Source organism: Schistocerca americana, chromosome 1, assembly GCF_021461395.2.
Source record: "Schistocerca americana isolate TAMUIC-IGC-003095 chromosome 1, iqSchAmer2.1, whole genome shotgun sequence".
Lineage (NCBI taxonomy): Eukaryota > Metazoa > Arthropoda > Insecta > Orthoptera > Acrididae > Schistocerca > Schistocerca americana.
In genome coordinates this window covers 1,156,349,164-1,156,363,387 of record NC_060119.1, presented here as the reverse complement: position 1 = coordinate 1,156,363,387, position 14,224 = coordinate 1,156,349,164, and the positions used below count along the sequence as shown (strand labels likewise).

Sequence of the window (14,224 nt, the reverse complement as noted above, 5' to 3'; positions counted from 1 at the left end):
GTGAATCCTACATAGGCTCGTAATGAAAATTCTGTTTATTTAATATTGAAACGTCAGACTGAGCCAAAAGAATAACTATCGACTCTCATTGCTAAGGAATTCAGGGATAAAAATGTTCATTGTTGCTTTCTTATTATAAATTCAACTTCTTTAAACATAAAAAATACATTTATTACTTGTTTCAAGTAAATTTGTGATGTAGCTCTCAGAGGTATAAAATACTCCTATTTCCCCTTCCACCTACTGACTTTACTTTGCGGCTGCCTTACAAAATAATACAACAAAAATGACCTTTAATCGAAGGGGTCACTTTTTCGCTACCAAACAAAGATTTACTATTCCAGTTCAATCACAATCTGTCTATACAGATCTAACCCCAAACGCACACTACACGAGCTGATCAGCTTAGATGCTACCCACTCAAATTTGGGACAGAGGAAACGTTTTATTTTGCATATGATACCAAAATGCTTCGCACGTGAGGTTCTTCACTGAAAATACTTATTCTCTAGACATTAGTCAACAGGCAACTCTCTCAACTTTAAATCGGTCCCAAGACGATCAAACATATTGTAGCATATTATTGAAGACTAGACTGTTCAATAATGGTGTCAGTTATATTTTCAATAATACTGTGGTTCTATAATGCTGTGGTTCCGGATATTGGGCGACAAAGACGTTACTGCTGTGATAATTACCTTACTTTGTTGCTAATCGAAAAGAATGTAGATAAAAATTGCTTCACGGAGCATCAGAAATCAGTCACGAAAATTTGTTGAGAGAACTGAATTTGATTAAAAAGACATAAATTTTTGTGAGCTGATGGCCCAACATTTGATAAATTACTGGAAATGGTTCTTCCCATACACTGGCGACCCCATACATAGGCACGTGCTTGTCTTCCCCTCCCTCCACCAGGTAAATTTCTGTGGGCGCCCGTATCCCCATCATCAAAAAACAAAATAATACAATGACACACAGTTTTATCAAGTTATCTCTTATCTATTACGCTACAGTACCTTGCCACTGGCAGATCCTTTGAAGACTTGAAGTTTATAAGTGTAGTTTCACGGTACATTATTTGAGTAATAGTTATGTAAACGTGTTGTGCAACAGTATGTGAATTAAAGGATTATATTTGGGTAGTAATGTATAAACACACATAAATATCTATGTATATACTTTCATTCATAACTTTGAACTAAATAAATTTTTTGAAAAGCATCTTCCTCCGTAGCCGTTCCCTACATTTTCTAAGCAACAAATCATACTGTTCATCATTCTTAAAACATACATGTTTTTGTAACCATTTGCCCTAACATCCCGCAAGGCCAGCAATGGTTTCTACATTCTTATATACTCTAATATAACGCTCTTTTGTCTCGTTTTGAACTCATTCTTCACTCAACGAAAAATATAACATAACCTAACCCTCTTTGGTCTATGTTGCACATGAGAGATTGTCAAGGATCATGTCAACACTGCCCACAGACGGACAATATCTCTGGGCAGAGCAAACATTTTTGATGTTCTCAGTATTATATCACAACCTCTCAATTTCACTCCTATACGTCCAGTATTATTGCGCGTCAGGAGGTAACGTAGAATAGCATTGACTGTCTAGGGGGCGTTTTAAGTAGGCTAAACTGAACGACGCTTCGGCCCTTTTACGGCAATACATTTCATTACGTCAAACTAACAGCGCACCACTTGTGACTAACTTAATTTTATGATTTACGTAGTATTCTGGTCTATAGTCGCCGCTCTCTGGATTTGTGGTGGTTGTTTACTTTACTGCTTTTGCCACCAGATACAGCCTCCTCTGTCCACGATGTGCTCTTAGCTCCCATCATTGCCACTAGATGTCACTCCAAACGCCAATAAATACAGAACAGAAAATACGAATATTGCACACTAATCCCAACTATATACAATATTCACGCTTTGTGGGCACTGACTTCGATTTTTAATACTCCGAGTGCTAGTTTCTTACATTAGAGATTTTCCCTTCCAAAAAATGTTTGGTTAAATAAATGGGACGTTACAGCCTGTAAACAAATTCTCACATAGAAACGCTGCATCACTGTGCAATTATCGTAGGCACCATTAGGAGAATTGTAACCAATTCCAAAAGTCAGTCATATGAAGCTCTTGATAGAGCGAGATGTGGGAAAGATGAAATGCGGTTGAATGTACAATTCACAGAACACTCCTTTTCATGATCCCGCCCCAACATTTACGCTGTCTAATAGTGAAAACTTGAGATGGTGGTACAGCAGCAAAAGCGGTCGTTGAATTTCTCTCGTCAGTTTCTGTTCTTTGTCGTTGGTGTATTTTATTCTTCAAGTATCATTCGTCTTGAAATATTTTATAATATTTGCAGACAGACCGTAAAAACGTTCAGGACAGCTTCCATCATTCAATCGCACTGCAGGGCTAACAGTTTGATGACATTTGAGACAAACGAAGACCAGATTCACTCTTTCGTCTGTTGTGTACATTGCGAAAGTCTGAATAGCTAGCAGCTACACTAGCAAGTTTCCTAATCGACGTAACAGCATAGCACAGGTAATCACACCAACTGCGCCTCCGCTACGAGACTGCTTTTATTTGGCATACTAGGAAACGCGTTTGTGGCAGCTCTTCTCCTGCCGGCAGAACACTCATTTGTGGCGCTGCTGCATTGTTACTATTTTATCAAGTTCAGCACTTGCTATGTCACTGAAGTTCCCTTCAAAGACACTGTTCAGTATCAGACAAAGAAATATATAGCTGTTTTATGAAATAATTTCTACTGCTTTAGTTATTTTCTACTAATATTTCTTAGCACAATGTGTTACGGCAGCTTTCTGTCATAATCGAGTACATTGCGTTACGCTTACGTTAATCTGAAGTGTGAAGATACTGAGTGCGCCAGTGAGATTATGTACTGCAGTTTAACCGTGTACAGGAATATTCATTATTTCAACGCATAGTTTAGGGAAGTTGTATGTTTAAATTATTTATTTGGTGCCTTTACTTACATATTTGCTGGAAATCTACTTGTCTGGCATCCAGAGCACGGCAATAAACCCACAAATATCACTTAACACATTCACATGTAGATACTTGCATTTCAAGGACTCATAACTGCTAAGATAAACTTTTTGAAGTCCTGTTTATAGAAGCATATTTATTTCATGGCACACATTATGTAATACAAATGATCAGTAATGTTGTTGTTGTTGTGGTCTTCAGTCCTGAGACTGGTTTGATGCTACCCTATCCTGTGCAAGCTTCTTCATCTCCCAGTACTTACTGCAACCCACATCCTTCTGAATCTGCTTAGTGTATTCATCTCTTGGTCTCCCTATACGATTTTTACCCTCCACGCTGCCCTCCAATGATCAGTACTATTATGAAAAAAAATTTTTTTACTCTTTATATTAATGAAACAAGCATTCCACACTGGAGAAATGTTTGAAGAAACTTTTATTGTTCTTTTCTGTCTTATCATTTAGCAACCTGCAACCATGAATTGTGCCTGTTTTAAATAATATTTCGATGTCTTATCTAAGTTTCATACGCAGCGAAAACCAAGTGAGGCCATGATCAAGTCTAGAAACGGTTGAAAAGTGCCCTCTTTCTTTCGATTGATAAAACTAGTGATAAAATTTGGAGTTGAAATACCAGAGGGTCACGCAAATGTCCAACCTAGTGAATTTTTGGATCACTAACATGCCTAATGGGTAGTTGCACGTCGCTCTATTTTCATCCTCTGCTCAACATAATTGTTAGATTTTACCTAGTTTCCTATCAGTTGTAGATAACTGCAAAATATGACGACATTTGCAAATAAATCAATAAAACTGGAAACTCGAATAATTGAAAACAAGCATTTTTGATTGCGCATGCAAAACATGTATTTTATTCAGGAAAGCTGAATTCAGGAGTGTGTAATGGTCTCACATTAATAAAGATAAATTGAAACAGTTCTGATAAGAACACTACGTCAGTAACGTCGATGTATGTGTGTAACAAAGCTAGCAGTATGTCTGATCTGAATAAAGTGTGCTCCAGTGCAAAGCGAACATTACACATAAGTGCCAAAAGTCAGGAAGCACTTTACTCTGTAGTCATTGAAAAGCGGTAATAAAACCTTCCAACGATATCTGTTTAGTTTCATTTTAGTGCTGCTAGCTCACCAGAAATTAATATAAAGAGGCTTTACGGTTCACTGCAGCACATTGCATCACACACTGCTAAAAGTAACGTGTCAGCTAACTTTCTAAAAGCCACGGAAATATAAAGTTCTCACAAATAACCAACAACCGTCACGTGTGAATGATGAAATACGTTAAAGAGTTTAACGTATAGCAAAAAACATAGGCTTACACTTGCGGCACAACTGATACACCATACGCAATCTATTTTCAACACTGCTTGTTCTGAACTTATCACCCAAACCGCGACAACAACTTTATAATAATTATATATGTAACAATAATTTCCTTTAATAAAAGAGTTCCTAACACTTAAATTTGTTAGTTAGCAAAACTCTTCTATTACGTTTAGTGTCTAATTCCCTCAGCATCGTCTGCTCTACGGATTACATACCATATTATCTATGTATACAAAATAACTTTAAAGAACATGTTATGTTCGTGCCTCTGCAGGTGTCGCCAGCTTTTCCAATTGATGGCATCACAGTGGCGCCAATACAGCTGCCGGAACAGGGGGAGCAGGTTCCAGATGGCGCCAACGTCACCGTCATCGGCTGGGGAGACCTCTGGGTAAGAACAGTCCGCCTAATTTCTAGTTTCTGCAGTAAACTTCTTATAAAAGCCAGTACTTTCAAGGTGTAGATTCCCACTTTGAAGGTGTGGCAACTTATACAGCGCTATTATTCTTGCAAACAGTAGATGCAGGTGAACAAGTAGATGCTTCTTTGCTGGATCTATAATAGTTGTTCGACATTGTTCTACATTCTCGGCTAATAACGAAGATACATCACTCTGAGTTCTTCTTAGATACGGTTTTGGTTCGAAATATGTTTGACTAATAGAAGTCAAGACCATCAGATTCTCTACTGACGATAACGTAATTGATCAATAGTAGGAAAGTACAGAGAACAGGATGTCCATGTGGTGCAACAAATCACAGATCTAAGAAATGCAGATGAACATAAGATATTGATCATAAGAACGGAAAGCAACTTAGTGGTATTCGATTACAAGATTAGTGATGGACTTCTGGAGCTCATCACATCATTTGCATATTTATGGCTAAGAGTAAGAAGCAGTATGAACTGGGAGGATCACGAGAAACCAATAGCAGGAAATCCGACTGGGAGACAGTTGTACTGGAAGAGCAACCCAATGTAGACTACTGCTGCAGTATCTGCAGTCCTTATCAAGTAGGCATGACGACAGTCTTCGGTTGAAGTCGATGGCGAGTGGCTATAACTGTATCAGTTTCGTATAGACCATACGAAAGTGTAGCGGAGATACCTGGGGAACTTAATGGGAGTCTTTCAGAAGTAAGGTAGAGAGGGAACGAGCGGATGACGCCTCTGCATGATGTCAGGGATCGTCTGGAAGCGCTCGTGGCGCTAAGAAAAAATGGTTCAAATGGCTCTGAGCACTATGGGACTTACCTTCTTAGGTCATCAGTCCCCCGAGAACTTAGAACTACTTAAACCTAACTAACCTAAGGACATCACACACACCCATGCCCGAGGCAGGATTCGAACCTGCGACCGTAGCGGTCGCGCGGTTCCAGACTGTAGCGCCTAGAACCGCTCGGCCACCCCGGCCGGCTGGCGCTAAGAAAACATGATTATTCAGTAAATCGTTTATTGTGATAACTTTACAAAGAGTGGTGCACTGTTGGCCATAGTTGCCTCCTGCCCTGGTCACGGACCACCCCATCCGCGATGTGGTGTAGGTGGCAAGCGTTCAGACTTGTACAGCCGGCTTGGTAGGCCCCACACGCAGAAGCGGTTAGGCGTACCAGACGGTGGTCCGCCAGGAACCCTAGTCACCATCTTCCGTCCCACACTCAGAGAGTACTGCACCTGATACTGCACTGCTGCTGGCAGTGCATCAACTCTCCCGTCAGCTGTGGTATAGCATGAAGTTCGTCAGTGGAATTCACCTCTGCGGCACTCCACGGCTGCCTGGTACTGTGCTGGTTGATCTGAGATAAGACTTACTGAAACAACATGGTCACGGGACGGAATGTCGTACCCGGACTCCATAGTTCCCATTGACTTGAACCGTTCTCCTCTACTTGGAGCTGGAGCTCTAGTATTTAAAGAGCTCTCAGTAGTTTTGTGACGTGAGGTTTACTAGCGATGACCGCCTGTGGCCTCCTTTTCTGCAACCCTAGCTTTAATTCTCTCTTAGCAACTAGTTAAACTGGTCTCTGACGTTTCTCCTAGCCATGTCTATTGCTTCTTGCAACATCCCGCCTCGCGAAAGAGCGTGCGTGTTATTTTGCTTAGTCGCTGTCCTTTTCTACACTACCGGCCATTAAAATTGTTGCGTCACGAAGATGACGTGCTACAGACGCGAAATTTAACCGACAGGAAAAAGATGCTGTGATATGCAAAAGGTTAGTTTTTCAGAGCACTCACACATGATTGGCACTGGTGGCGACACCTACAACGTGCTGACGTGAGGAAAGTTTACAACCGATTTCTCATACACAAACAGCAGTTGACCGACGTTGCCTGGTGAAAAGTTGTGATGCCTCGTGTAAGGAGGAGAAATGCGTACCATCACGTTTCCGACTTTGATAAAGGTCGGATTGTAGCCTATCGCGATTGCGGTTTATCGTATCGCGGCATTGCTGCTCGCGTTGGTCGAGATCCAATGACTGTTAGCAGAATATGGAATCGGTTGGTTCAGGAGGGTAATACGGAACGCCGTGCTGGATCCCATCGGCCTCGTATCACTAGCAGTCTAGATGACAGGCATCTTATCCGCGTGGCTGTAACGGATCGTGCAGCCACGTCTCGATCCCTGAGTCAACAGATGGGGACGTTTGCAAGACAACAACCATCTTCACGAACAGTTCGACGACGTATGCAGCTGCATGGACTATCAGCTCGGAGATCATGGCTGCGATTGCCCTTGACGCTGCACCACAGGCAGCAGCGCCTGCGATGGTGTACTCAACGACGAACCTGGGTGCACGAATGGCAGAACGTCATTTTTTCGGATGAATCCAGGTTCTGTTTACAGCATCATGATGGTCGCATCCGTGTATGGCGACATCGCGGTGAACGCACATTGGAAGCGTGTATTCGTCATTGCCATACTGGCGTATCAGCCGCCGTGACGGTATGGGGTGCCATTGGCTACACGTCTCGGTCATCTCTTGTTCGCATTGACGGTACTTTGAACAGTGGATGTTACATTTCAGATGTGTTACGACCCGTGGCTCTACCCTTCATTCGATCCCTGCGAAACCCTACATTTCAGTAGGCTAATGCACGACCGCATATTGCAGGTCCTGTACGGGCCTTTCTGGATACAGAAAATGTTCGACTGCTGCCCTGGCCAGCACATTCTCCAGATCTCTCACCAATTGAAAACGTATGGTCAGTGGTGGCCGAGCAACCGGCTCGTCACAATACGCCAGTCACTTCTCTTGCTGAACTGTGGTATCGCACCTGTACACGCCATCCAAGCTCTGTTCGACTCAATGCTCAGACGTATCAAGCCCGTTATTACGGCCAAATTGCGTGAAAATGTAATAACATGTCAGTTCTAGTATAATATATTTGTCCAATGAATACCCGTTTATCATCTGCATTTCTTCTTGGTGTAGCAATTTTAATGGCTAGTGGTGTATTTCCCGCTGCATGTGCTCTGTCTCTCACTCAGCTACAGCAGAGTTGCAGACTGTGCTGCTCGTCTGTCTTGCAACACAGTGCTTCCTGATCCGCCGCTAATTGTGGCGTAACCAGCCTATCTTACTTCGAGGTGGTTGAACTCTGTTAAAAATTTTATAACTTGGAACCCGTATTACCCTGTGCCGTAACACATCCCTCCCCCTTTTTTCAAATTCGTCTCGAATTTTCAACTTCGATTGTTCTTAATTAGCCTATGGATTCTTAGACTTTAATTTACATTTCTCTTTGTGCTAAGCTGCAATGCTATATTGAATCTTAGTTGATTCTGCTATGTTTATCTAATTACAGTCTTGTGTTTTCTGCATCCATCTTATGACTAGGTTGCATCCATTTTATTGGAATTTGATGGTTTGCAGTTTCACTTGAGTGTGTAACCTCCCCCTCACTTATCGACCTTAATGACAGTGAAAAATTAAACCGCGTGTACCTAATGGAAATTTGGGAAAAGCAATCGTCACCGAAGTTAACCTGTCGGTAAAGAGGGAGGAAAGGGTTACATCTAAATGAAAGGAAAAATGCAAATGAAACTGGTGGAAATTAATTTTGAAAAGGGGTAAAGTTAATGAAGAAAGTAAATGTGCGGCCGTTACGTTAACAATTAACTAGCGGTAATTAGATATTTGAGATTTGGGGGAAATTACGGTCGCCAGTCCTAAGGACAATTACTATAGTAACTGAAAAAGAAAGGTAATTACACATGTAATTAGCACTAGAAGCGTGGCAACTGAAGGTTGACACGTGTAGTGTGAAAACTGAAAGTTTGTCAGAAGTAATAACTTTCGCTGCACTCTGACTTAATTTAGCAAAAGAATTAATAAAACCGGAAAACTGAAAGTTAATTTAGTGACTGAAGTTAATAGTGAACTTTCCTTCTGAAGCACATCGAAATTCAGCAAAATACAGTTAGTCTTGGACTACCTCAACAATCATTTCAAAAGCTACTTGAATCTACGCAATTTAGAAATAAGAGATTTAGCTTTGAACTTGAATTAAATGATTATGAACAATAAACAATAGTAAAATTTAGTACGTACCAAGCTGAGCTGCAGTCACATGTAAGCTAAAATATGGTAACAAAACTAGCACTCTTAATTTGTGCTTGTGTAATCTAAGTATTGTAGCCAGCTATGAATACTTTAAGTGAACTTTGAAATTAAAGCACTGAAATGGAATTATGCTGGCGTTTGAATTTCAACGACACTCGGGTTCATTTCGGAAAAGGAAGGCACCCTGCTTGGTAATGCAGTTGGGACAATGAGCAACAAAGGTTCATGCTAAGTAGCTGTAATTTTGTGATGCAACAATTTTAAAAGTTAGAAAAGCTGAGGTCTGCCATACAGTTCTAAAACTTTACGTGCTTCCAGTCTTCCTTGTTGGTTGATTGAAGGTTTGAAGCCGTCGATCGAGGATGTGGCGACAGTCACTCATTGTCGGCCGTCGCTGTTGCAGAAGCTGGATGTTGGCGCGCCTTCTTCTCGACACGGTCACCAGACGAAACGGGCTCTTGATGTGCGCCAGCTAATGCTTCCCGTCCGCGACACCATGTCAGAAACTATCATCGCAAGTCGAGCGCAATGACATGCTGCCAAACCCCGAAAGCGCGGCAACTCGCGGGAGCTTCACACTACACACCTACTCCACTCGCTACTCCAGCCAGACTCTCTCTCTGTCCGCGCTCCACGCGGCAGAGTTCACACTACCAAAGATCCCACACACTTTGATTCTTCACACGACCTATCGATGTAATCGTTCGATAGCAGTTTTCCCTAGGCAAGACCGAGCGTAAAAATACAAATAATATTTACGAAACAAACCAATTATACATCGACATAAATGCATAAATATATATATATACAAATAGTAAAACAATTACAATATACAAAGACACAGAAATGTTATATATTCAGGTAACAACATAAGGAAAAAATTATGGTACAATAGATGGAAATAGGAGGATATGCATTTCCGGCGTTACGCGTGCCCCACATTGTCTGAGGATGTTCGTGTAACCTAAACAGACTCAGAAAATGTCCCAAAAAAGAAACAGCGGAAATGCATATGCTCAAAACATCAACAAATTTTAGCATTCGTTTAATTAACCATAAACCAATTTTTGGACCATAATAATTGAGTGGAGACACTCCTAATCTTATTCCACTCTGTCATCTTGCACAAAATAAAACAGGTTGACAACATATTAAAATTCATAGAAAGCATAGAAAATGGTTTAGCTATTCTAAAATCGTCAAAATTCTTAACAGTATCAAGAAACGTACTACTATTTACAAAATTAAGCAGAGTACATGGCCATAAAATCAGGTAGATCAAAATACGCAAATTAATTATTAATTACATATTATACACATTTTTATGTAACCTTTTCATAATTAATACTCTCGCCATGAGAGTCCACTTAAACGGTAAACAAGAAAATAATACACATCAGATCGAAAAAACATAAATATTGACAGCAGAATTCTTTCACATCAGCTGTCCGGGAAGAAAAACAACTCCGCCTTCCGTACTCGCAAGTACAAAGAATGCCGACAGTGGCACAAGAGCCGACAGCGACTCCGCCTCGCCAGTATTGTTGCGCCCGCCTGTGCGGCACGCTTGATCTCACTCGCCCTGTGTAACGGCATCTCCAGAATGTCCGTTTCACTGAATTCTTTCGGAAAACCTCACTCCCGAGTAATCTCAAGGAGTCCATCAATACTATCACAGTGGATAACTCAACACTGTCCATCATCACACGCATGTACTAGCCTGAAACTTAAAATAGCGTCTAAGTACATCGGCAGTGACTAGTAAAACACATATTCATGAAATCTTACAGCTAGTTACAAAATCATATTTACATTCCTTAATCTACTGTGACTCAGCTGAAAACTCAAACTAGCAGCTTGGATTTTTCAACTGACAAATAATCACTCTCTTTTAAATCATTTAGTAAAATTAATTACTTATTAATTACAACTTCTTTAATGTCCTCTTGGTCAGGAAAAAGCATGGCAATCTAGCAAACCTTAAATCTTACACTCTATATTTACATACTGTACAAATTACCCTTCCGTGGTATTAATCAATCCTAGGTTGGTACAATTTCAAGTCTACAATGTTCCGTATACCTAATAGTTTTCCAGAGCTTGGATACTCTAAGCAATAAGCATTTGTGTGAGGTATACCAATGACTTTATATGGTCCATTATAAACAAACTTAAATTTAGAGATTTCATTGTCTATCTCGCTCGATTTCTCATGAGCTTTTACAAGTACTAAGTCTCCGATTGCAAACTTATCAAAACGCGCTTTAGCGTCATGACAACGTATGCGAGCATCGGCTTTTAGCTTCATTACTTCTCGTAAACGATCCTTTTTCACACCAATACTAATGTCAATCCGTGGAGGGAATTTGATTCTCTCTTCCACTAGTCCCGGTTTGTCTGAAAACACACTCTTATTCCTCATCATTACTTCACACAGGCCTCGTCTTTGTTCGTGTGTTACGTTTGACACACCGTCTACAATACTTTCCAAATCACTTTCTACTCTATTGTCAATGCTGAGATTCCTCACGTTACAGTAGTTCAAATTCATTCCTGCGTCCATGTCATCCAGCCAGTTAACAATGTGTATAGGCTGGTATTGCCTATGCACACCGTCTCCTGCCTCGTCAAAACTAACTACTATTGTTTTATCTTGGGACGTACATGTCAAAGTTTTGCTTTCGCAATTAATCACTGCACGGTACTTTAATAGCCAATCTAACCCGATAATTACTTCCGTAGTTAAGTCTGGCACGACGACAAACTCTTGCTCAAATCGTGCCCCACATATCTCGAAGTTGACAAAAATCTGTTTTGTGACCGGTTTACTGGCCTCCAATTGTCACCTTTGTTGATTCCTCTTTGGCCAGATTGATCTCATCTGCCAATCTACCTGGAGGAATGTGCCCAGTAGCATCTGAAATTACTTCCTCTGGATCTGCGCAACCCACACTGCTACCGTCTGACCGCATAACGTCAGCTCTAACCTCACACGCGCTGTAATGTACGTGCTTTTCTACCAATCGTGTCCGGCTATCAGTAAAATTTTCGTAATCTTTCTCCTTAATACTGTCGCAATGTTTAAACTGGATGTTCGCGTCGGATGGGTCGGCTACTTCTACCACTACAACTTTCGGTAAAGTCTGCCGGTTAGGGCCAGAACTTTCCGTTACTACTTCAACATTCAACTCCTGCGGGACGAAACACGACGCATCTTGCTCGTGCTCCCCATTAACATCAACTATTTCTAGTAAAGTCTGCCGGTTAGGGCCAGAACTTTCTGTCACTCCACAACTACTATCTTCCTGTGGGACGAGACGCGGCAAATCCTGCCCGCGCTCCCCATAACCACTTCTCCCATACAGGCCCCTATAATCTCTTAGTTCGTCGTATAAGAGACCGAACTGCCTTAACCAGACCTCATCCCTCTCTGCATCCCCTCGCTCGACGACGGACGTTTTATCCGACATCTGATCTTCTCTCAACAATTGCGAATCATTCTTAAACTCAATCTCCAGTTCCGCTGTGGGTATTACAGCTGGCACCTTATAATCGATGTCCGGAACACTACTTAAATTGTTCTCACTGACAGTGAATGTACCTTCTACTGCCGTGTATACAGCTGATCTACTACTTGTGGGCGCACTCCTTTCTCCTAACACTGGCACACTCTCCCGCCGTTGATTATTCCATACGGAATTTTCATAACGACGACACCTCGGTTTTCTGCTGTTATTGGGCCGCCAAAACTTCTCCACGCCGGGTCGGCCCCTCACCGGCGCGGCTAATGGTTTCCCTGTCTCGTCCCAGCAGATACGCTCTCCGGATGCTGCTGAGGCGGCTTATCACACCCTCTGACGTTATTACTATTGCGCGAAGCCCGTATCACGCTAGTATGATACTGGTTTCCGTTATTCCTGTTATTATTTGCATTGTACCGATTGTTATTACGGTCCGAACAATTATTGTTATTGCTGCCATGGTTGCGGTATGCATTATTCCCATGGTTATCGTAGTTGTGGTACCCATTGTTGTTACCACGGCCTCTACCACTGTCGCGATTATTGCGCCAATTGTCCTCGTCCTCAACTCTTTCCAGGAAATCATTGATTGTCCTGTAATTGCTTCCTACGTAGCGTTTTGTATCATCTGGAAGCTTCTTGTAGAGTTCCCAGACTATTTCGGATTCCGTGCGGCGATCACGCAAATATTCCAACTTGCGGATCCAGCCCTCACAAAACTCCTTCATCGAGCCGCGCGAATTCGCATCGAAAGGCCTCGATACGACAAATTCGCGCCAGGCAGTTTGTTGTTTTTGCTCTGACCAGTATTCAGCCAGAAACAAATTTTTAAACTCGTCAAAAGTCAGGTTCGTAATGTTGAGGTTTAAGCCCCAACGCTTGGCATCACCAGCCAACACATCAATAACCGCATTAATTTTTCTCTCATTAGTCCATGATCTGGGTAAAACTCTTTCACAATTTTTAATGAAATCCGTCTGGTGTATACCGCCTTTTTTCAAGGGGTCGAACCGCTCCTCTTTCGTCAACAACTCCGAACTATGTGCACAGATTGGCACATAGCTCTGTTTTTCGTCAAGTTTCCTTTCTAATTCCGACACCCTCGTAATCACTTGGCAAGTGGTTGTCGCAAGCGTTTCCACTTCCCTCTTTTTCTCTTCGCAGGTATTAGCCTGCTTCGTCACTTTGGTATCTACTTCGGATACTAAAGCCTTTAAAGTTTCCACCTTCTGTTGATCCTCTTTTCTCACTAATTGAATTTGTTGCGTCACCTTATTCTCGATGATCGGAGCAACTGCGTCTCCTACACTTTTCTCGATTCTGCTAATTTCGGAATCAAAACGAGTATTTATGCTCGCAATTTCCGCCTGAACGCCTATCATTTCCTGTTTAAGATTACCGATTTCGGTATTAATCACGACAATATCGTCTTTGATTTTATCAACTTTTGTGTTAACAACTTCAACATTGTTGTTAACAACATTAATAGCTTTGTTCTGATTGTCTAGCATTCGTTCAATTTTTTCAGACTGAGCTACTTGCTTGGCAGCCTGAGCTTCTTGCTTGGCAGCCTGATCGTCTTGCTTGGCAGACAGAGCTTTAATTTCTGCCGATTGACTCTTGATTTCGTTAATCAAAACATTAAATAAATCAGTTAAATTCCCGGAAACTACCGGTTTTACTTCCGCAGCGGCTTCCTCTTTAATTGTCCCCCCGTATTCGTCATCAAGGGATTCAGATTTGATTTTCACTTCCGA

The 14,224-nt window shown here is 41.6% G+C and overlaps 1 protein-coding gene across 1 annotated transcript in view; it reads left to right on the top strand.

Moving 5' to 3' along the window:
• Positions 1-14,224, top strand: part of LOC124597519 (mite allergen Der f 3-like) — a 79,887-nt gene that overhangs the window by 26,219 nt on the left and 39,444 nt on the right. Inside the window, exon 5 of the mRNA XM_047135942.1 lies at positions 4,656-4,772. Within this exon, the coding sequence (XP_046991898.1) occupies positions 4,656-4,772 (117 nt within the window). The remainder of the gene's footprint in view (positions 1-4,655; positions 4,773-14,224) is intronic.